Source organism: Equus przewalskii, chromosome 13, assembly GCF_037783145.1.
Source record: "Equus przewalskii isolate Varuska chromosome 13, EquPr2, whole genome shotgun sequence".
Lineage (NCBI taxonomy): Eukaryota > Metazoa > Chordata > Mammalia > Perissodactyla > Equidae > Equus > Equus przewalskii.
In genome coordinates, this window is record NC_091843.1 from 76,200,483 (window position 1) to 76,225,771 (window position 25,289).

The 25,289-nt window shown below is 38.0% G+C and overlaps 1 protein-coding gene across 1 annotated transcript in view; it reads right to left on the reverse strand.

Moving 5' to 3' along the window:
- Positions 1-25,289, reverse strand: part of ADGRV1 (adhesion G protein-coupled receptor V1) — a 511,275-nt gene that overhangs the window by 285,369 nt on the left and 200,617 nt on the right. Inside the window, exons 74-79 of the mRNA XM_070569690.1 lie at positions 23,391-23,526; positions 20,599-21,707; positions 17,123-17,240; positions 16,075-16,246; positions 8,574-8,816; positions 2,695-3,102 (exon numbers count right to left, since the gene is read on the reverse strand). Coding sequence (XP_070425791.1) covers positions 2,695-3,102; positions 8,574-8,816; positions 16,075-16,246; positions 17,123-17,240; positions 20,599-21,707; positions 23,391-23,526 — 2,186 coding nt within the window. The remainder of the gene's footprint in view (positions 1-2,694; positions 3,103-8,573; positions 8,817-16,074; positions 16,247-17,122; positions 17,241-20,598; positions 21,708-23,390; positions 23,527-25,289) is intronic.

Here is a 25,289-nt window from a genome sequence, read left to right on the forward strand (position 1 = left end):
TCATTAATATAAATATGTCTAAAACATGAAAATTTTTTGCATTTTATAGATATGCCTGGTCCCTCTTAATGGCTATTATTTTTTCAAATTTGTTATTAGAAGTAATGCTGAAATAAACTATCTTGTTACTCATGTATTTGGACAAATGTTCCCCACACCCAATAGCTGGATTTTTTTTTTCTTTCTTTCCCCAGTTTTATCACAATATGACTGACATAGAAACATTAGTTGTCTTTTGACTTTGCTTGTGGTATATGTGATGAGAAATTTTGTTTAAACTCTATGGGGTCAGGTTTATCAATTATTTCCTTTATGGCTTCTGGGTTTGTTTTATGCTTTAGAAAGAACTTCCCCACTTCAAACTTATATATTAAAAATGATTCATCCACATTTTCTGCTAGTACTTTAATGGTTTCAGTTTCACAGTTAAGTCTCTGATTGGAGATTTATTTTGGATTTAAGATAGAGATCCAGCTCTGTTTTTCTTTCAACTGGTTAAATCAGCTGTTTCAACACCATTTACAGAATAATAATTTTTGACCCATTCATCTGAAATGTCACCTTTATCATATAAGAACTTTTCATACGTGCTTGTGTTTATTTCTGCACTTTCTGTTCCATCTTATTGACCTGAATGTCTATGCCTGCACCAGTGCCACCCAGTTTTAATCACTGTAACTTCATAACATATTTTCACATCTGGTGGGGGGTGGGGTGGGGCCCCTCTCATTTTTCTTCTTTTTTAGAAAATTTCTGCCCATTCTCACATGTATTTTCTTTCAGGTGAATTATAGCATCATTTTGTTCAGGTAAAAAAAGAATCCAGAATAATTTACTGATATTGATAGGGATTATATTACATTTATAGGTTAATTTACAGAAAACTGTTGTCTGTGATACTGAGTCTTCCTGTTCCTGAACAAGGTACAGATTTCTATTTATTCAAATTTTTTTATGTTACTTAGTAGAATTTTTCAGTTTTCTTTATATATTACATATATTATATATTACATATCATATATTACATAAAACTATGTATGATTATTGAATAATAAGTCAGTTACTCAGATCACCAGATTTCAGTATTGACATCATAGAAAAATAGTATTTGGGAAGACAGTATACCATGACATTAAAAAAAATTTTTGTTAACAATAACACGATTTGAATGTAATCAGAGCAAAGGTGGCTTCAGTTGAAACATAAAAATCATTTTCTTTTAAGAATTCAAATTATGTTTTCTACTTGATTTTATAATATTCTATAACATTTAAAATATATTTTATTCCTCTAATAATTCCCAGGTTGTTTATTTCATATAAATTATTTTAACATATGAGAAAAATTGTACTGTTTGCTAATGGCTACTCAAAAAAAGTTAATTACATTTTTCCATAGGACCTTCTTTCATAATTCAGTTTCATTAATCATGACAGAAGCAATAAAAAACAATCAAGATGTACTATCTGATGACTCTAATTAAATAAGTGTTGAATTCTCAACCAATAACATGCAGCTCTCTGATATAACTTAGAGAGAGGTAGCAGAATTTCCTTACAGTTTTTCTAAATCATATGAAATGACGTTCTCTCTTCTAAAATGTAGTTTACTGTACATTCTTTCTCCTTTCTTGGCCAAAATCAACTTGTCATTGTCCTATGCCACTTTATCATTAGAAAATTCAAGTAACAATATTTCCCGGAGTGAATTCTTATCTCTAGAAGTTTCTCTGCATGATATAGCAGTCACTTCTCTTTGCTTTACAAGATAACTGGCAAGGCCTCCTCTTCTTGCTTGTGAACTTTACGATTTTCTTTTCTGCTCTTCAGTCATTGTATTTTAAGAGACAACATAAGAAGTAAAACAGACATGATAATCTAAACCCTCATTGTAAACATTTCAAGTATTTAAAGGTCACTGTGTAAGAAATACGATATTTATGAATTCATATGTACATACTCAAAACTTTTTATACTTGTATATAAATATGTCAATAAGAAATATCTTAATAAGAAAGCCCCAAATAAACCCCCACAAGTGTCTTTTCCTTTAGTAATAATTCTTTTTAGATATTTTCTTTCATTTACACTCATAGGATCTTCATCTCCATTTAATTTCCTCCTTTGCAGAAGTGTAAATAAATAAATAGTTGTAAAATAAAACCTGGTTGGTCTAAGCCCACACCAATTTGAATGCCTGAAATAATCAGGTCGTTCCTCAGTTCTCCTTTTCTGTAAAAGTTTTCAGAGCCCAGGAGGAGCAGGGAACAAGCAGAGGACAAGAGTTCCTGTTCTACGGCATTTAAACTGGAAAAACTAAGTAATCTCGTCCAACTACTCTTTATGGAGTCAAAAAACTGAGACACAATCTCAAAAGATATTCATGTAGTTTCTGGAGAAGTAGAAAGAGCCTGCAGCTTCTGAAGTCTGGTGCCTCTTTTCAGACACTGGGCTGTTCTTCCTGCTGCAGGAGATTACTCATCAGTCTCTGAGTTTAAGACTGAGGTTTCCAAACAGGCCTCAGTCAGATGGAAGCAAAAGGACAGGGGCGGACATGATGCATTCCATTCTTATGTTTTTTTAACTCTATCTTAATTTCACGATAACTGACATTACAACCAAATGCGTTTTCTTTATTTCTTAAATTTATGAAATTTTACTCCACCAACTGCTGACACTTGCAAGGGCTTCTTACCTTGTCTATTAAATGCATCACGGCGCTGAGCTGTTCATCCGTGTTCTCTGTGGCCACTTTCATGCTGATGCTGTGGAGCACTCTGTTGAGAATGTCCCCATCCAGGGGCTGCTGTAGCTGATCTGCCAGTCCCCAAACAGCCTGCGAGTCCGCGTCAGAGACGAGAGTGATGTTAGCAGTCCCATACGCTTTATCAATTCTGGCACCACCTTTTGGGTCAGAAAGCACAATCTGGAAGCGTTTAGGAAATGGATTTAAAGACCCTGTGTCTGGTGTTAGGATGACATCCAATACGGTGTTTCTCTGGCCAGGTTCAAAGACCAACGTGCCTTCAGTTCTCACAAAATCCTTCCCAGAAATAGCTGGAGATATGAGAGTCCGCCCAACTGTTTCAGCACTCCTCAACTCCTAGAAATTAAGCAACACACTTAAGTGAAGCTGTAACACTTCTGATTTTGTCCTAAACTCATTCTTATTTCTTAAACAAATTCTATTTCCCTTAAACAAACTGATGGGACATAACAGTATTACTACTAAAACATGGGTTTCATACTTCTTCTAACCTCCTAAGATAAATTAAAGAGATAAACACATTATACAGTGATAGGGTTAGGAAAGACAAATGTCTTAGAATAGATCAAGAAAGAGAATTAGAAAAGAAACATTGCAGAATTTCTCCAATTGCGAATGCACTGAAAACTGTGCTTTAAGTAACAGATGCTGCAAAATATAAGTATGGAGGAAAAAAGAGAATGTTTACATTGCATTTTCACATAGACGTTTTAGGGAGATGGAGTTTGGAGGAGTAAAGAGAAGGAAGAGGGGAGAAAGGAGAAAGCAGAAGAAGTTGGTCTTTTGTTTACACTTAGATATGAAAATACCCTGAGGGATAAGGTCCTGGGCATAGATATCTCTGAGTTTCTCCAAGTTAACGGTTATTAAACTTTTCTGTAAAGTATGAAAACATAGTTAAGGAGGAACCAAAGTAACGTGTATGTATTTACCTCGGAGCCAACAAATATTAAACTCCTGGTGCCTGCCAGGTGCCATACTGTGGATGCAAATGTGAACAACAGAATACTTGTACCCATGGGACCTATTGTAGCAGAAGATATAGACAGTATACACGTCACAGAATTAACAAATAATTTTCCATGAAGATGAATTCTATGAACAAAAATAAGACTAGGTAGAGAATGCAGGGTGATGGTAAGGGTACTATTTTAGATAAGGTTGGTCATGGAAGCTCTTGATGTGATACTTGAGCAGAGACCTCAGGGACATAAGGGAACAGGCCACATAAGGATCTGGGAAGAACTATTCTAGGCAGAGGGAACAGTGATTACAAAGACCCTGAGGTGGGAACCATCTTGGAATGTCAGAGGAAAAACCAGAAGGCCAGCGTGATAGGAAGAAGGATGAAAATACACGAAGTTGACATCAAAGAAGTGGACGAGGCTCAGATCACATAGGTCCATTATACAAAGTGTGGCAGGAAGACACTGGAGGATTCCAACAGGAGAGTGACACATTTTATTTCATATTTTTCATGAGTATTCTGGCTCTCGTGTACAGTTAGGCTACATCAGGGGATGAGCGTGGAGGCAGAGAAAAGAGATAGGAGTTTTTTGCATTAGTTCATGCAAAAGCAACGGTAGCTTGGAGAAGGGTCGTATGAGTAGAAAGAGTGAGAAGTTCTCAGACTGAGAATATATTTTGAATGTAGAGTCAGTAGGACTTTCTGGTTATTTCAATGTTGGGTGTAGAGGAAGAGAAGAATTGAGAATAATGCCTAGCTGTTTGCCTGGATAAATGGTGGAAAATTGGGGGAAATACTGTTAGGGGAGAAATCAAGTTATTTATTACACATATTAAGCCGGGGATGCCTTTCAGACATTCAAATGAGGATGTCAAGTAGGAGCAATCAAATATATGAGTCTGGATCAGGGGTGGTAAAGAGGCTAGTGATAAAAATTGAGGAGTTCTCATTTGACAGACGATAAGTGAAGAAACAGGTCTGGATAGTCTAGCCTAGAGAGCGAGTCTTGGTAGACCTCAATATTTATTGATCAGGAAGACCAACATAGGTAACAGGAAGGAGCTGCCAGTGAGGTCAGGGTTAAGAGTAGGAAAGTGTGGTGTTCCAGAAGCCCAAAAGAGAAGAGCAAGCATTCAGAAGGAGGAAGTGACCAACTGTGTCAAAGAATGAAAATCAATGAAGAGAAAGGCTTTCAAGAGCACTTGCAGCACAATGGTAGAAATGGTTTCCTTCCTTGCTGAAGGACACAACTCAGAAGTCTTCTCGCTTTGGAATAGATAAATTAAAGTACCCATTAGAATACTACATAACGATGAAAGTGCAAAAATTAGATATACACACATCAATGGGAGTATTTCTCAAAAACATATTGTTGATCACACCATAAAACAATACAATTGGAAGAATCTCATTTGCATCATTTCCAAAACAGGTAAACCTAAATAGCATGAGAAGAGTGGCAAAACTATAAATCAAAGCAAGGGAAAATTCAACATGAAAGTCAGGATAGACGTTATCTACAAGACAGGGAGAGTCAAGGAAAAAAGCAGAACGGCATCCGAGAAGAGTTCGTGGCGGCTAGTTCTAAGATCCTGGTAAAGGTAGATTTCTCAGGTAGGTGGTGGTGATTTCATCACTGTAAACTGCATCCATACACTCTGTCCACTGTTTTCCGGTAGGATTTATTTTACAATTCTAACATTTAAAGGAAAAAGAACAATGAAAATGTTCTTGTGTTTACAAAACATACAATAAGCACAAATAAGAAGCACTATGCAATTTAAAAGTAACGACGAAAATCAATATAGAAATAGCCTTTGAATAGAAGAGGCAACGTGAAAATAAAAAGGAAAGCCATGTTCCTTCTTGAACTGTGTGCTGTGGGCTAGAACACACATACAAATGAAAGTGCTTGGAATTGGTTTTCAAATTTGGCTCAGCTATTGGCCTATTTAATTTAAAGATAACTGGAACAAGTGACACTTTTATTACCTCAAATCTTTATATCCTTTAACTTTATATCACAAATATACAGATCTAAGGGAATTTATGCTAAGACTACAGTATTCATGTACGTGAGAACACAGGCGCACCAAAGGGTATGTATGCTACAGCTACTGTTTTAACTATATTATTCAAATCTATTTAAAGTAAAATGAAAATCAATATCATTGTAACAGAATAGCAACTTGGTCCATAATTATTTTCTCACCCTTGCCAGCTGCTGGAAAAATAGAATTATATGTCTTTGTCTTCTAGTAATATGCCTAACATTCAGAGAGAGAAAATGCAGGGGCAATGAAGGAATGGGAAAATAAAATCATACGAGAGAGGTGAAATTTTAATTTCTAATTTTTTAAATTAAACTTTTTATTTTGAGATAATTGTAGATTCACGTGCAGTTATAAGAAATAATGAAGAGAGATCTCCTACACCTTTACACAATAACCCTCTTTGGTGACATCTTGCATAACTATAATATATCACAACCAGAATATTGACATTGATACAATACTATGCCACAGCCAGGATATTGACATTTACACAGTCACAATACAGAACATTTCCATCACCACATGGATCTTTTTTTTTTTAAGTGAAGAAGATTTGCCCTGAGCTAATATCTGTGCCAATCTTCCTCTATTTTGTATGTGGGTTGCCTCCTCAGCATGGCTGACAAGTAGTGTAGGTCCGCGCCTGGGATTCAAACCCATGAACTCCGGCCACCAAAGCAGAGTGCACCAAACTTAATCACTAAGCCATGGGGCAGGCCCCCATGTTGATTTTTTTTTTTTTTTTGAGGAAGATTAGCCCTGTGCTAACATCCGCCACCAATCTTCCTCTTTTTGCTGAGGAAGATTGGCCCTGAGCTAACATCCATGCCCATCTTCCTCTATCCTATATGTGGGGTGCCTGCCACAGCATGGCTTGATAAGCAGTGCATAGGTCCATGCCTGGGATCTGAACCAGTGAACCCTGGGCAGCTGAAGCAGAGCATGTGAACCCAATTGCTATGCCACTGGGCTGGCCCCTCATGTTGATTTTTATAGTGTAATAAAAATGCTATGAGTTACATGCTAGTGATAGCATGTGTTTTGCAAGGAATCATTTATAAAGAATTAGAAAGAAGTGAGGCCAGCCTGGTGGTGCAACGGTTAAGTTCGCACGTTCCACTTCAGCAGCCTGGGGTTCGCCAGTTTGGATCCTGGGTGCAGACCTGTGCACCGCTTGTTGAGCCATGCTGTGGCAGGCATCCCACATAAAACAGAGGAAGATGGGCACGGATGTTAGCTCAGGGCCAGTCTTCCTCAGGAAAAAGAGGAGGATTGGCAGTAGATGTTAGCTCAAGGCTAATATTACTCAAAACAAACAAACAAAAAAAACCAAGAATTAGAATATAGTAAAGATATCGGCATTCAGATTTTTATTTTGGCAACTTCAATTCCCATCTCATCTGAGTGTATGAACTAGTTTAAAATGTGACTAAAATCACTTTGTCATCTGTTCTTCATCTCCAATCCCCCTTCTTTCACTCTACAAAGTAGTGAGCCTATGATGATATATATTTCAAGGCAGAAGAGGAGGAATAAAGCACATACTTTTTCTCATTTCTCTGCCTCTCCTAAATGCTCAAAAGAAAAAATACTAAAATCTCCCCAGTATGACTCAAAATACTTCTTTTCATGTTCAAACCACTTCAAGGCTGTTTAGAATGGAGTTTATGTCTAGTGTCTCATATAATAATGAGTTTCGTCTTCTAGTTTGCCATGCTGTGGCCTCTGTCATAAAGACAAGCTTTTCTGCCTGAGAAGCTTCCTTGATAGCTGACCACCCACAGCTCTTGTCCGAACCTCGCAAACCAGAGTCACATGACTGCTCCAGCAAACTGGCTGCAGGTATGTGCATTTTACGCACAGAATGTTCTCTGTGTTTGAACCACCCCACAGTGACACAGCCAAGCACATAGTAAACAGCATCTTGTAAAAAAAAACAAAACAAAACAAAAGAAAACCTTTGAAACCTTGAGGCCTATGGAGTTACCAGGTTTGGATTCTTGAAGCTGGGGAGATGGCAGCACCATCCAGAATGGTAGTTTTCAAATTGTAGGTTTTTTGGAGTTGTATGAGTGAAGGGGAAATGAAAGAGAGGACTGAGGTGGGCAAGCCCCAGTCCCCACAACTGTGCTTCAAGCAGAGTAGACACACACTTTTGTTTTAATATATTAGAGTTTTGCTGCTAAAACACAGTTTAAAACATAATGCTGGAAAGGTGCCTGGTGTTGTGTGGACCAACCCCAGATTTTGTCATTTAGTGTTACATAGCACTGCTCTTCTGAGTCCCTGGACACCCACCTGCTCCCTCTCTTTCATCCTATGTCACCTAATAGGATGGATGTGAAAAGTGGCAGTGAGACCTCATGGACTCATGGATTTAAAGAAACATAAAGATCAGTTCGTGTTTGAAGTGCTGGAGAAGGAGATTTTCAACTAGTTCAGATAGAAACCATAACGAAGACCCTTATTTTTTGTTTCTGGTCTTATACAGCTACATTCTAAAGAAATTTTAGCTCTCTAGAGATTTTATCGATTTATGTAAGACACTTTGCATTGTCTAATCAACCTTTGTCAAAAGAAAGAAAAAAAGAAAAGACTATCACTTTAAAACATGATCTAAGTGAAAAAACTGAATTGTTTCAAGGATAAAGCTTAATGTAATAAACATAACATGAAGTATGATGGTATCATCAGAAAATAATGTATCAATTATTGCCTGTTTCATAACACATGCTATAGTTAAAGAAGAACACCTCAATGTGTGTTAATATATATTCCATGCTCACCTGGGTACTGAAGTTAACAGTCATCATTAGTCCTGTCCCAGAATCTCTAGCCACCTGCAAACTGACTAAAGTGGCCTTCTTATGAGCCACTGGCAGCCGAGAACCCACAGAAAAATACACGAGGCTCTGAGGTTCATCACTCTGTAAGAATTTAACCTGTGCAAATCTGGCACTATCGTTTATTGCTGCTCCAGCAGTTACTTCATATAGTTCCACAAAAAAATGCATTTCAACTTGAGGTCTCTGACAATGAGAAAAAGGAAAAAAAAGGATGGTTACTAACATATTTCTATTCTTAGAGAATTCTGATATTAAGAAACAGTATTATTCATATACATAATTATAGAAATAAATATACATCTAGAGATACATTCTGTATAATTACAAAATTAAATTCTTCTGTTAGATTGCCATGGGATTTATTTTTTGGTCTTTCTTTAAGAAACATCTTTATTCTCTCTGGGTGAGCGTCTTACTAGAAAATCAATGTCAGGAGACAAGCTATGTGTACTTCAAGAAGCAAAAGGATAAATAAAATATATTCATACAATGAAATACTATTTAGGAGCTAAAAGGAATATATCACTATTTTTCAACACGGATAGATATGAAAACATAATAATGAGCGAAAAAGTGAAGTTGCATAATGATATGTATAGTATGATACAATAGAGTTAAAAATCACATAAAGCATATTACAAACAGTTGGTGACTATTTATTTATTTAAAGACTAAAAAAGAAAACAAACACCAAAGTTGGCTCAGGTGGAGGGAGCAGATTGAGGATAGGGCAGGGTGTGGAGTTGGAGAAGGACACTGGGGATAGGAGAAAAAAGGAGCTTCCACTTTGTAAGGTTTTATTTTTAAAGGGTTTTATATAACTATGACCTAATATTGATAAGTCAATTCCGTAATTTTATATATTTTTTCAAAATTTCCCAAAATTCAGTGGCAAATAAGTCTAAATTTAGTCTGCTGGTTATAGTTTGCTCATATTTCACCTGAGTTCTTTCTCAACAATCTCAAATAATTTATTTTCTAAAGCCTGGAGTCAACTTTATAATATACCGTCAATCACCTGTTTTTACTTATTCTCTCTTACACAATAATCTAAAAATCTTAGCAGTATTGTCAGCTTCCTGGCATAACTCAAAGAAGTTTAGCTGATGTATTTTTCAACTGCACATGTCATTGTCTAATTTGATACAATGCATCATTTTTATGTATCATTTGTTGTGTGATCATTTTAATAAGGAGCATTCTGTCAGGAAACAATACAACAAACTCTTCAGTATTACCCAAGAATAAGTGGTATCTTAGTCACAGAGTAAATAAACTTCATCTCCTTTTGTTGTCTGAAGAAGTGTGTTTAGCTTTCCTACGGCACACATCATTCTTTACTTTTGCTGATCAACTGTCAGTAAACATTAAAATATGGAGATCACTTACTCTTCTCACTTTTGAGAAACTCAATTTGGTAAATACAATAAACTAAAACACTAGGAAAGTGTGAGTAACTATACTGAAGAACTATTATTCCCTAATGGCCACGTGAGCTTGAATTCACAATAGCTTCTTTTTAACTGAGGGTTTCAGCATACTGCATTCCAACAGGGACTCTTGTCTTTGTTTTCCAGTAAAATATTTCTTCTCATTGTGATGATGATTAGAACATCACTTATCACCACTTAGAGTCAAAAGAATATGTTACGATCTGAGTAAGGAACCGTCTAAAATTAAACAATGTACAGATGGGTGCCAACACATAATTAGACTAGAGACAAAAGGAATCTTCCAGTCTTACAAAGAAATACTCTATTCAAACAATATGCCTGAAGTATATTGGGAAACCAAAACTGACAGATCATATCTGAACTTCTCTAGACTTAAATATGACTGGAGTCCTCACGAGAACCCATTTCATATGTAACTGCCAGCAAGTTCCTTTCCTAGTTAAGTCAGAAGCATTCCAGGAGGATCTTTTGCCTAACTAATGTAAAATGACTTTCTGGGCTCAGAGCCGCTCAGAAACAGACAAAGTAATAATGAAACAATATCTTACTTACTTAAATATTTTTTCAAAATATTTGCAACAAATATCTAAACAATCTGTTTAGTTTAAAAAGATTTTGTGGGTTAAGAGTGTGCTTCCTAAGTTAAGTATTTTCTTTACACATTTGGCTAATGAAGAACCATAAGACAAAACAGCAGAGAAAGGCGAAACAGACTGAAATTCAAAAGATGAGCTCTAATCTTGGCCCAGTCATTGACTAGGGAACGTTATTTAAATTCTTCATAACCTGAAAATGAAAGAGTTGAATAACTGTAGAGAGGAAAATTGGAGATATGATAGAGTAGAAAAACTTTAAGTTGAGGGTCAGGAGATTGGGTGGAGCTTAGGAGAAACCACCATGAATCAGTGGTGTAATTCTACTGATGAACGTGTTGTTTGCAGTATCTGCAACTCCCCTATCACTGGTGTTGATGTAGCTACTACTCAAGTCACTGAATTGCCACAGGCTCCATTCCCATCCATTCTGAATAACAGTAATACCAGCCATCTCTTATGAAGGGTCAACTCTTTGCCAAGAACTGTGCAAAGAACCTCTGATCATTATCTCATTTAATCTAATAGTCCTATAACTAATCCCATCAAACCTGAGAGGTTCAGGAAGGTGAAGCAACTTGTCCAATGTCACCCAGCTAATCAGTGGAAGAGCTAAGATTTGAACCCAGGTCTTCTATCATCAGAGGCCAAACTCTTAGCCACCCCCCAGAATAAGTTCAGTATCCTTGAAGCTTTTCCTTCGATAAAAAATGAAGAGATAGTTCTTAGGTCAAAAGTCAAGGAATAGTTGTGCTATTCTGCTGGGATATCCAAACAATTTCTCATAGCCCACCACAGAAGAACATGGCCCCAGAACCAGTCTCATTTATATCTTTAGGTATCAGTTTATCAGACATAAACGGAAGAATCTGAACAGGATGATCACTAACTTTCTTTCTAGTCATAAAATGTAAGATGTTAAAGTGTATATTAGACGCTCAGAGTAGTTTTTTAAAAAAATATATTTTTTCATTCTTCTCAGAATAGAATCTTCCTTCTTCCCTCATTTTTAATTTCCTCTTACTGAAACTGGAATGTATATTACTCTTACCTATACCTTGCCCTTTAACAGCTCCCCAGCTGACAGCAAAATGCCTTGAAAATTAGCTGCTTCTCAGGATGCAGAAGAAAACTCAACTCTATTATTGGAGCATAACATTAGAAAGAGAAATAAGAGGTGAGACCAAATTCTTTCTCCAGCCTGACTGAAATTACTCGGATATGGGCTCAGTGGCATTTCCCTAGTTAGGAAAAACGATATACACACAGTTAGCATCCTAGGTACTGTCTCCTACATTCTCTTACCACTTAATTATACTATCTTTAGTTTCCAGGAATTCTTTTCGTGTTCTCCTGCAAGGAGGGTAAGCTCGAAGGAGGCAGTCTCTTCTCCTACCCACATTCTGACTTTCCTTTTTTCCTTCCTTGCAGTGTGTCCAACACCACCCCTGCTTGGCTCTTCTCCTTTCTCTCTCCCTCCTGCAGGTAGGGACCCCTTCAAACAGACCCCTTCAAAGAACTTTATCTTTCAGGATCTTCACCTACTGTACCTGGCTGCTGCCACCAACAAGGTATTTCCACTCTGTGAAAATTGTTTTCATCTCTAAATACAAACAAGTCTTACTTGTCAAGAACCAAGTCAGCAAAAGATTGATAAAGACATTCATCCAAATAGCAATATAGAGATTGGACTGATCTTGATCTCAGAAGAATTTCTTACAATTATAAGGTTAACATCTATTATATGAAATAAATGTTTTAAGTCTAATGAGATCTGTCCAAGGTTCTAATTCACCAAAAATTCCATTTGAGATAAAATGCACAATAGAATTTTTAATAACCAACACTTATTTATAGAGGTTAGTGGGAGGGATGCAAAGATGAATAAAACCATGTTCAAGCAGCTGAGAGTCCAAGAGTCAAGATAAAATATGTATAATAAGTTGTGACCCCGAATATGAGTGACAACTTCTATAAGAAAGGTATAGATGAAGTCTTTGTAAATTTACAGAATTAAGAATTCTAACTGAAGATACCATGGGAGGCATCATGGAGGAAGCGGCATTTTGATGAGTCATTAAGGGACGGTTAGGAAATGGGGATTTGTGGGGGTCAAGGAAGACATAAAACTATTTGAACAAATTTATATTTAAAAAGATTTAAATGCTTTCAAGTAGAATTACATGATCGAATATTTCGAATATTGAAATTTCAATTCCTCCTTTTCAATGTGACAGGAAGTATTAGTATCTGTTGAAACTCCCACTCATGAAAAGTAAAATACAATAATATATGCTAAATTAGAAAAAATCAAGAGGAATTCAATATTTTACAAAACATATTTTCTACCTCTGTCACTACCTTGGTGGCTCACAGCAGTGGCACTTCTGCCTGCCATCAGCTCTCAGGCACATCTCCAGGACACAGATTTATATCTAAAATTCTTTTTTTTTTTTTTGAGGAAGATTGGCCCTGAGCTAACATCTGTTGCTGACCTTCCTCTTTTTGCTGGAAGAAGATTGCTGCTGAGCTAACATCTGTGCCAATCTTCCTCTATTTTATGTGGGGTGTGGCTTGATGAGCAGTGCTAGGTTGGAGCCTGGGATCCAAACGTGTGAACCCTGGGCTGCCAAAGCACAGCATGTGAACTTAACCACTATGCCATCAGGCCAGCCCCTTAAACTCTTTCTGATCAAAGAAATCAAGTCCTTGGACAGAAGTTGATTGGATGTCTTAGATCAGGAAAACTCAGGATGGCTCTGGAGCACATGTTATTGGTAAAAGCAAATATGCTTCCAGGGCTTTTAAAAGCAATACGAAAAGACAAAAACCAGCTTAACAGGACTTTCAGTGGCCATAACATGAATATTTGAGTAGCAAAAAGAAAATAACTTGGGGCTGGCCCCGTGGCCGAGTGGTTAAGTTCGCGCGCTCCGCTGCAGGCGGCCCAGTGTTTCGTCGGTTCGAATCCTGGGCGCGGACATGGCACTGCTCGTCAGACCACGCTGAGGCAGCGTACCACATGCCACAACTAGAGGAACCCACAACGAAGAATACACAACTATGTACCGGGGGGGCTTTGGGGAGAAAAAGGAAAAAAAAAGAAAAAAAATCTTAAAAAAAAAACAAAAAAAAGAAAATAACTTAAGAAGAAACTAAAATTAACTGAATTTGCACCTATAATGGTATTTAAAGAAGAATAATTACTGTAGTGTATAAAAAAGTGGTTACAATGCAAAATAAGTGAGTATAATACTGTATACTTAATATTTTATTAATTTTAACGTAGAAGAGTGTTCTATCAAGACATTTGTGTCTTTTACTAAGTATGTGTTCACCTACTAAAGAATAATAAACATTCTTATCTCTGCATGCAAGTAGGAAGGGGTTAATAAATAAAAATTGTTAGACAATTACTCCTAGAAAAATTAAGAATTGTACCAAAAATAGGAATAATTATTAGTAACTGTGAAACACATACAAATGAAGATGAAAGCATGTCAGAAGTTGAAGAGTGCTGGTACCACACAGGAGTTGACAGATTATGCAGTTGTATGTTTGTTCCAATGTGACAGAACAGATGAGCCAAAGAGATGCCCTGAGAACACAGATTCGTTATCTCATCTCTCAGGAGACGAAGCCTCTAGACTGTCCTCCCAAATATAACTAGATATTAACAAGGCAGACAGACACTTCCAATACCTCTAACAGACCAGCTCCATGACCCATAATGATAGGGCAATTGCTAATGTAAAGTTGGCAGTGCAAAATCTAAAGAACAAAGCATTCTGGGGAAAACACATCATGTTGAAAAAATAAACCTGTAAGGCATGGACTTAGAAAACATATTGGTCTAACAAGTGAAGTCATACAATGGATCCCAACCAGATGACCGGCGATTCTCAGGTGAAACAGATTTGGACAAGAACCACGGTCCATGGTCCCAACCAAGAACAAAGAGGTGACAATCAAGGGCATGTAACCTTAGGGGATCCGAGGCAAGTGTTTCTTGTCTGTTGGAACTAGTAAAATTATTACAATTCCAGGAAGGTATGAACATATGTATTACTTTAACCTTAGAGAATATCACCATAAGTGTTACAGTGATCCTCAGAAAATGAAAAAACAATTAGAGAAAAAATGGAAAAAAGATTAAACCTGCAGGTTGTTATTTCATAACAGGTTTAAGTATACCTATTTATTTATTTATTTTTAAAGATTGGCACCTGAGCTAACATCTGTTGCCAATCGTTTTTTTTCTTTTTCTTCTCCCCAAAGCCCCCCAGTACATAGCTGTATATTCTAGTTGTAGGTCCTTCTGATTGTGCTGTGTGGGACATTGCCCCAGTGTGGACTGATGAGAGGTGCCATGTCTGTGCCCAGAATCCAAACTGGCGAAACCCTCGGCCACCAAAGTGGAGCAGGTGAACCTAACCACTCAGCCACAGGGCTGGTCCCTACTTATGTTTTAAAACAATTGCATTTGTGCATGCTTTTTCTGCTGTTTAAAGTGTTTGACATATACTAAGAAATCATACTTTTGAACATTCTTGATACTTTCGAACATTCATAATATTGTGGCTACTTTTTGTATTAAATATTAGAATTTAATAAATGAAGCAATAGGTAAAGAACAAGTAAGTACTACTGAGTGCTTCACAGGCGTTAAAACATCACAGAATAGTCATTAAAAAAAACCACACACGATTACTAAATGACTAAAACTCTGTTAAGTCATCAGGGACCAATACCATTTGAATAATGTAGATTCCTTTGGAAAGAGTGGGACATGCCTGTTTCCTGGGTGCCAAGTGCAACATGAACTAATAGAAACTAATCCAAAGGCTCACCCCAGTATGGCCTCTGTGCCTCTTTGGTAGGTCAAAACTGAACTCTCTAACTATATATGAACAGAGAACGAGAGAACTGTCTGTTTAACGGATGAAATCTATGAATACAATATGATCAAATCTACGGATATGATAAAAGTGAAACACTAAACATGCAGAGTAATCAGAAATACTAATCCAGCTGAAAATGACTCAAGGGATCATTTACACGATGAGCGGCTGGGCCAGGAGGAATCTTGGAAATGACAAGAAAAAAAAATGGGAAAAACTGATGAGGTTTTTTTAAATTGAGATACAACTGACATATAACATTGTATTAGTTTTAGGTGTACAATTGATGAGCTTATTTTCAAAAATTCATAATGTGATAAATTCTGAGTCTGAGGTCCGTTGTACAACAAAGAGATTTAGACATTCTGGCGAGGTGAGACACAGGGAATCTCCACATAAACAAGGTGTAAGTTTCAATAAGGTGGCTTTAAAATGACTAATTCTAAAGAAATATAATTAGAAGTTGACAATACCGTGCCTCATCACGTCTTACCTTCCCCGCTTTGAGCTCAATGGTGATAAAGCATTTTGTTTGACCTGCTGTACAGATCGTGGTCCCTGACACAGACAGGAGTTCATCCACCAGGTTCACGCCATCTTTCTGGAGGACAGTGGATGTTTTGTTAAATGTGACTCGCCAAAAGACCTTGACATCCTCAAAGGCCCTAGGAACAAAGCAAAACCCATGCAAATGCAGTAACAGGGTGCATCATCCCCGTGTCTAATGCAGAATGTGTTACTACTGCCTAAGCTCCTCATCCCGAGTGCAGCACTTACTTTACCACTGAGAATGCTGAAAATGACCAATTCTCCTCATTATAGATAACAAATTAAGGCCAGAGTTGATGTGGCATTCTTTGACCAAGTTCTATTCAATACTGAATCAAAAAGTATCTAGAATGTGAAAACGAAAACTATTTTTCTGCCTACTACGCCTTCTATGTGCAGAAATATGAAAACAAAATTATAGAGAATTCCTGCCTTCAAATGAATCTTCCTTGTTTGTCTTTTAACAAGAATTCTTCTAAAGGAAAAACACCACTGCTAAAAATGGTTGTTATTATAAAAATAAAGGGCAAGAGATGACCTACATTTTCAGAGAATATTTAGTCCCCTAATGGAAAAGTTGGTATATATACATGTCTATGTGTGTACACCACGTGCATGTACGTAATAAGCACTCAGAAGATGTGTACTGTAAGTACTAGGCTGCGAGCAAAATGTTGGTCTCTAAGTCTCTCTAACAGTAAATGGTTACGTATACGGAGTGAACACAGAACAGTAAATACAATAAAATGACGACTTCCGTAACCTAACATCTGTATGGTACTTTATGAAATACAAAACGTTCAAGGTTTTGATCAAAAGCCAAGTGCGTTAAATCACAAATTAAGAACTAGAGCCTTGGAACTCTGACATACCACATTCCACACTGCCTTCTTCTATCAACATTTCATCCTGTCTTTACCATTTTATGGACTCAAATTAGAGCCTGTATAGAGACACAGCATGTTATATCTTCCACATATGTATGAACATACCTGTCTGGCTGCCTTGTGACAATAAGATGCAGTCTTCTGGGCTCAGCTCCTTCACCCAGCTCCAGTCCACTCTGGGACTCCTCGCTGAATCCTAGGATGCCATTGTGAAGATCGCTTCCTGAAAAAAATGGAGGGTGATGATATACTTAAGACTACAAAAGATCTTTAATGCTCCACTAATCTTTCCCGATCAGATGGTCTAAAAGTAAGAAATGCACAAGCGAGTAGGGGGAGCTACAATTTTTAAAGCTCTTTACTACAAATAGACTAGAATCAAAACAATAACATCAAGGTAGCTAACACTTTGAGAACAAAAGACCAGAAGAGAAACAGAGAAAACATCAGATTCACTCCCCACGCCGACACACACGCTCATCTCTCTCTGATGAGACTCTCCTTTATATCTGATGATCCTTGACACGTTATACGTGTTTACTGTTTAAGTCAGTATATCCCCATAGAAGGTAAATTCTACCAGAGCCACAACTGTTCTATTGAGTGCTGTGTCCTCAGTACCAAAAACAGCAGGAAGCATGTTGTAAATGTTTAAGAAATATTTATTGAATAAATGAACTCCACTTAACCAATTTACCTTCCTACAAGAGCCCTGACCAAAAGATCATTTATGCTACACGTTCGGTTATTTGTCCCTGAGAAAAATGGAATTAAGGAACGCCTGAATATCTGAGTAAAAGAAACTCCTCTGAGCAACACTTGAAGTTACAGGCACCATCATACTAAAAAAAATTGTGCTTAAACTGGAACAAATCTAGGGTTCACACTACACTGAAACAGTCGCTCCAAATCCTCACCAGCACAGAAGCTAGCTTCTCAGACTAGAGGAACCCAGTGCCCAGTTCCTGCTACTTTCTATTTCTCAGTGGCCCAGTTTTGCAAAGTGATCCTAAAAGCCACGATCCCAAAGCAATCAGCCTCAAAGACCACTTTCACTCATCATCCTGAAACCTGACCCCTGAGGTGAGAAACAGGAAACCACTCAACTGTCCAAAAGGAGAGCTAGCAGTCACCAGCCCCAGGTCTATTTTGCAGGTCTGAAGCGTGAGTAAACATAGAGCCTGTTCATCACATGGCATGCACGTGATGAACCATCTTTGTGCCAGCGTCTCAAGTGTGTTTTGACTCAGCCAGATGTCCATCCTCATCCTCACTCATTAATCACTACAATCATTTCTTAGCCCTGCAGCAGAACCTGATATCAACTTTTTCTCCTCAACAGCAGTTGTTTTCTTATCACTTTGAGAGGGAATGCGGTCTTGACAAGAACACTATAAGCTTCTCACAAGCAGAATTTTCATTTTCTTTTCCAATGTGATAGGAACTAACATGGTTCTAATGAATATAACGCTTCCCTTGCCACATACACAATAATAAATTTGATGTCACATTTCTAGTAAATTTCAAGACTTGTAATGTGCCAATGATACAAAACAAAATTAAATAAACTATTTTTTCCAGTGATTTATTTTGAAGGTTTGTTCTAAAATCTAAATGTGGTTTTGGTATGCCATCTTGGTAGGCACTGATCCGCCATAGCAACTGACGAGCACTTCCATTCTCAGCTGCTGTCCTGAGCCCACGAAGAACCCTCTGCCACCACCCTATCCAGGACCACAAGCTCTCCTCATGATCCAGTAACTAATGAGGTAATGCCTGGGATAACCAGGAGCCTCTAACAACCATTTTGATTGGTCTATGCCTCTGCCAAACTGATTGCTAAATATTTTGACTATCAGCCCTGGTCATAGTCAAATAACTGTAATAAAATATGTACGTCACACAATCAGGGAGGAGGCTGTTGGAGTGCCAAAATAATTTGACAAGAAACACGTAGATGGCATTAAGTTAATGTGAATCAAAATTAGTTAAGTAACTGGTAGAACAGAAGTAGAATTTACGATACCCAATAAACTAGAGCAATAGGAATAAGCAACATTAATTCTAATTGGTGCACCTTTGTAGGGTAAAAAACAAATGATGATGCTGCATATGAAAGGAAGTTACACAACTGCAAAATTATGACTGAATTATAATTAAATGGCTAAAATAAAATAAAAATTCTGGGAAGCATCAAATCCTAGAAGTGGATCACAGAGATGTTTATTCTAAAATTTTCCTTTCATAAAAGAGAAAGATAAAGCATAGACACCAAGTGATTTAATCAAGGTCTCCCAGTTAATAACTGATCTGGGCCAAAACTATAGGCCTCATGATTTTAAGTTTTCTTTCCACTATACTGTTTTATCATAGTGTATGTGAAACTCTAAAACACTGTGTAAAACTCACAAACATTTGTATAACGGCACAGTAGGTACGAATCATGAGATGGCCTTGTCAATATACCAGTTAGTGTAAAGTACTGACAAGCTGAGCTAATCCACTTAAAGAATACAGTATAATTTCAGAGAAAAACTGCAAACTATCACCAAAAGATTTTATAAGATCCATACGGAACTCTTTAAAAACAGTCATTGTTGGGGCCGGCCCAGTGGTGCAGTGGTTAAGTTCGCACATTCTGCTTCGGGGGCCCAGGGTTCACTGGTTCAGATCCCGGGTGCAGACGTGGCACTGCTTGACAAGCCATGCTGTGGCAGGCACCCCACATATAAAGTGGAGGAAGATGGGCACGGATGTTAATTCAGGGCCAGTCTTCCTTAACAAAAAGAGGAGGATTGGCAGCAGATGTTAGCTCAGGTCTAATCTTCCTCAAAAAAAAAGTCATTGTGGGGCCACCCTGGTGGCATGATGGTTAAGTTCGCGTGCTCTGCTTCAGTGGCCTGGAGTTCAGATCCCAGGGATGGACCTACACACTGCTCATCAAGCCATGATGTGGTGGCATCCCACATACAAAATAGAGGAAGACTGGCACAGATGTTAGCTCAGGGTCAATCTTCCTCATCAAAAAAAAAAAAGTTATTGAATTTTTAGGCTATTGTCATGTGTATACCCAATAGTACAAAAGTTATATAAACTGCAATGGTTCAAAAGCAGAACAAAAGGAAATAGTTTTAATCTATTTCCCAACAGATACAAAGAATTTCCTGACAATGAGATCTTAGACTTTAGGATGGATTATGGAAAGTGGTTGGGAAATTCCGAATGAGGTTTCAAAACACAATAGGTCATCATTGTGCTTGGATGATTAAATTAAGTATTTTCTAGAGGAAGAAAATGACAAGTGTTTTTAAGGTTTTACCTATACTGTGAAAGTATAGATTCAATGACTGTTTAACTGGCTCTGAGATAAGTGACATTTACAGTCCACTAAATTCTAGCCTGGCACTCAGAGCAACATCATGAGTTCATGTTACATGTCCATACCCGAGAAAAAAATTGTTTAAATGAATTATGATAAGTGATTTAAGTAATGCACCCTCTTAAATTTAGGATAGAATGATCTTATCACAAAATCTGTATCACAAAAGTACATTTTTATCTGCATCGCTCCAAAGATATACCTGCAATAATGATCATGGCAAAAGCTGCAAATCCAGCATCATCTTTTTCCTTCACAATCTGTGCTCCCCCTTGAGGGTCTGTGAGAAACACAAAGAAGAATTCCTGCCCCTCAGGCTCCTCATCATCCAAAATTTGAACCAATATTTTACGTTCTCTTTCTCCATCTACAAATGAAAGGATAACACTTTGTTCTTCAAAGTCTTCTTCTTCAATTGCCCACGTTAGGTTGGAAATTCCATAGACGTCATGAAGGGGAAATGTACTTGGTTCCTTCTGAGCAGATCTTTCACCAAAAGTTTTAACTGTTACACTTACATTGCCAGTAAACCCATCAGTTCTTCGGATGAGAACTTCTGCAACATTAAATGTGCCATTCTTCATTTCCTCTTCAACGTAAACTCTGGATGGCCCAAGACTAAATGTTCCATGAATGGCAACACTGGCAGTTACAGTGGTCACATCAGGCTTCTCAGACATGGCAGATGTACCAGGAAGGGTGACAAGTTTCCCAGGAATGGCATATGTACCACCGGCCTCAGTAACAGTGGCAACTATCTCAGTTGGCTGTGGAATGGCAGTTATCTTGGTTGTCTCAGAGAGTGTGGTGGAGGAGTCCGTCTCTCTAGGAATGAGAGCTGTGTCAGTTGCTACAGCCACAGTCGTCTTGGGGAAAGAAACATCCATTTCTGCCAGGTCACCATCATCCAATATTGTGATCACTGCCACACTGAAATCCAGATTCAGGCGTGGTCTCCAATTAGCATCGAACTTTTGTAATCCTTTCATTTCTACTGAAGTTAGATTAACGTAAAAAATTTCTTCTGCCTCAGAAAGCTGATCGTTAATAATGATTATTTCAAAATCAACCTCAGCTTGGAATTTTTGAAAAAGCAGTTCCCCATTCTGAACAGGCTCAAAGTCTTCCAGGGGCTTTGCGCTTCCTGCAGTTGTCTGATAGGAAACTTTAACAAGATCGCCGTGGAACCCAAACAGTCTTTGTACATGTAATCTGATCGTCTGTGTATCCTCTGCCACGACGATATTTCTTGAACTAGGGGAAAGTTGAAAGACTCCCATTGGTTCAATTTCAGCAACAGTGAAACCTGATCTGGAAAAACAAATTATACCATGAAAGAACTGACAAAATATAGGAACACTGCAGAGATTGATCACATATCTAAGATGCTGCTTTGGTTTATTTAAGATGTCCTTTCAAATTCCATAAAACTCTACTTACTTATTGATGAAGATACCAGAGCACGAGAAATGTAAGAACAGGGGCTGCAACGCCAGGTGAGGGGACCTAAGAAGTTTTAGCAAAGTGAAGAACTCATTCATCTCTTGTCCATTTCCCCAGTCACCCCACAGAAGCTCTCTAAAGGATCTGAAACATTGGGCTCCGTATTTCGATCCATGCACAGGAAACCAAAAACTCTTACATGTTCTGGATGCCAGCCAAACTTCTTAACTACCAAATAGAAATAGTTGCCCCTACTAGATGCAAAATCCTTGCTTCTTCCAACTGGTTAGTAATGGGACTATTCCCTCAGACAAATGTTGCTAAAATTTATATATGAATTGGAAGAAACATCTATGATTGAATGACTTATCCTTATCTTTTTCCTTTGGTAGGCCCATCAGCATAATCCAGACCACAGACATATTTTCTTCAGCTAACAGGTTTTTTTAAACTTAAATTTGAATGCCTTTAGGGAGAACACCCCAGAGCCCATTACTCTCTGTTGTCAAGCACTCATCATTCAACACACAGTATAGTGGTTAAGAGCTCAGACAGTGGCCAGACACTCTGGGTTCAAATCACCACCCAACGCTTATTAGCTGTGTGATGCTGGGTTCGTTACATAATCTATCTGTGACTCATTATCTTCATCTTTAAAAGGGGATACTAACAATAGCATCTATGTCATACGGTTGCTGTGAAGAGTAAAACAAATAAAATTTAATTTTAAAATACATATCTTAAAGCAATGCTTGGCCTAGGGTAAGCACTATAAAACTGTTAGCTATTACTGTGGTTGTTAAAGGCATTTGAATTTGTCACCCTGAAATATGTTCTGTGGCCAAAGATTTTTTAAACGGTATATGTATAATCTAAAGCCATATTCAATTCTGCCAACCAATATCGCCCACACATAAACATATATACAAACATACTTCCACACATTTTCCACATTTTACAAATAAGTGAACTGAAAAACAGAAAGATCAAGTAACTTTCCCAAAGTCGCACAGTAAGCAAGCGGCAGAGTCAGGACTCAATCCATGTGTCTGGCTCTCTGTTGTTCTTATCAAGCTGAGCCCAAGTATGAGAAAAATAAATTGTTTTTGGCTGGGACATAGTTATCTGCAAATATACTGATTTAAATTAAATTCAAAAGAGCCACTGGTTTAAACCAGTTGCATTATCATCTTCCTGTGATGCCTTATTCTTACTCTTAACCCCCTGGGGAAGTCAGGTATTTTTCAGCTGCTCCTTCAAAAACAGGTGAATTTGCCACCATGGTTCTTACTGGAGGTGTTACCCCAGGCCAACACTCTCGAGGTAGAGGTCATAATGAACCCTCCTCAAGGCCAGCAGTAGGTGGTGACCCTAGGAAAGCCAGCCTCCCTCTGTGGCACCTTGGGCACGCTGGCCATATGCTGCTCTACACTAAAATTGTTTCTGCGTCTGCTTCAAGGAAAGCGATCCTTGTGTCTTTTTCTGTTTCGACTGATAAATTCCAGACCATTCCTCAGAGACTTTCTTGGTTGAGAATGGGGTGGGTCTTACCGAAGCTGAGCCCCTCCTGGGGCACCGCTCTGCACCCCCGAGAGATGAGTAACAAAGGCCTCTGGCCGCCCAGGGCTGGGAAATGTCCACAGCAAGACTCCTCTACTTTGTTCTCCATGGGAAAACGAAAGGCTCCCTAAAAGGGAACACGAAAAGGGAAGTACGGTTTCACTTCTGAGTTCTCAAATTGGGATTCAACTCTTAAAAATGTACCGCAATATCTTCTTTTCCAGAATTCTTTGACTACAGAAGGTAAAACATTGTAAAAGTGGGGGAAGGTAAACAAACTGATAAGAAGCCCCCTAGACCACACAAACCTTGCCTTCAATCCCAGTCTGCTCATCCCATTGATTCCTTTTTGTTTCTTTGTTACAAAATCAAGTAGTGGGAAGAGAATGGCGTTAGGCAAGCTCTGATGTGTACTTGGCATTAGACTGTGGTTTGAAATGTGGCCCCAGCATATTTTAGAGACACATATTGAAGCAGTTTGGAGGGAAATATCATAATGGGCGTATTTTACTTTAAATTACTTCAGGAACATCTTTTGAAGTGATGGATATGTTTAGTCCCTTGGTTGTCGTGATGGTACCATGGACGCACGCATATGTCCAAACTCATCAAGCTATATACATTAAAGGTGTGCAATTTTTTGTATGTAATACAATAAAGCTACAAAATAAAGCTAATAAAGCTAAAAGATAATAATACATACCTTCAAAAAAATGTCACAAATATGGTGGAATGTAACAACTGTAAAATCTAGACAGTGAGTTTATGGGTGCTTATTTTACTAGTCGCTTTACTTAGCATCATGTTTGAAAATTTTTATTATAAAACTCAAAAAACTCAACAAATCTGCTTGAAAATATCAGTCTACTTGGAAACTCCTGCTATTTTAGTTTAATCAAGTTATAAACTCACTAAAGCTTTTGAACATTAATTTTATATGTAAGCACAGACTTACATACACACTCATAAAGAACAATATTTCTACAAATAAATCTTTTTGTACCTAGTAAGTGGTTACTAATACAAAAAGAAAAAAACTAAATTGTATTGAGCTGTGCATATCATCCAAAGTGACAGAAAGGGTGAGGGCTTGAAGACAAGGGCTTCTGCAGAAGAAAGGGCTAGAAAATACACAAGAAGGATAATTACGTATCTTTAACTTAGATGACGTGCCAGAAGGAAAATGAGGAGGCATCAGTGTTTGACATATCAGAGCAGGGGTACCCATCAGAGGTTAAGAAACCTCAGGACCCAGGGCAGTGCTGGTGCTCCGGGGTCTCTCACTCAAGCATCCACATTTGCGCTTTATCTATTTCTGGGCTTTCTATTGGGATGGAAGTTGGCATGACAATGTTGTCATTCTACGGTTCCTAGCCCTCACCCCCATCAGCTTGAGGAGTTCAGTTTCCATTCCTTCTTATCTCTGTGATGCAAGACCTTAGGAAAATGAAAGTCATTCTACCCTCACTGAGAGACTGAGGCTCTCAGTCCACGATGCAGGATTCATCAGAGTCATTACTGAGGCTGAATGGCTTTTGCCTGGTGACCAGCAGGACACTGTAAATAAAGGAGGGGGAACTCCAAAGATCCTGAGCCTGCTGGAAAGTCCTTTATAAACTGTCATTATAGGAATTTGCAATGAGCTTTCTATAACACGGTAGAGGTCAAACCATCCAACATTTGCATCTTCCTCAGCCTCACAGAGCTCACGGTATGATTTCAAAAGGAAGTAGATGAAGTAACAGCTGCTCTACTGTCAGAATATTCAGGTGAACGTGTAAATGGATACCAAGGCGTGTCTTTTTTATCACTATATGGGCCAAATTTGATTTTTAGAACTACTTTTAACAAACTACTAATAGATGGGCAGACTAGTCTGCTTAGTGACCT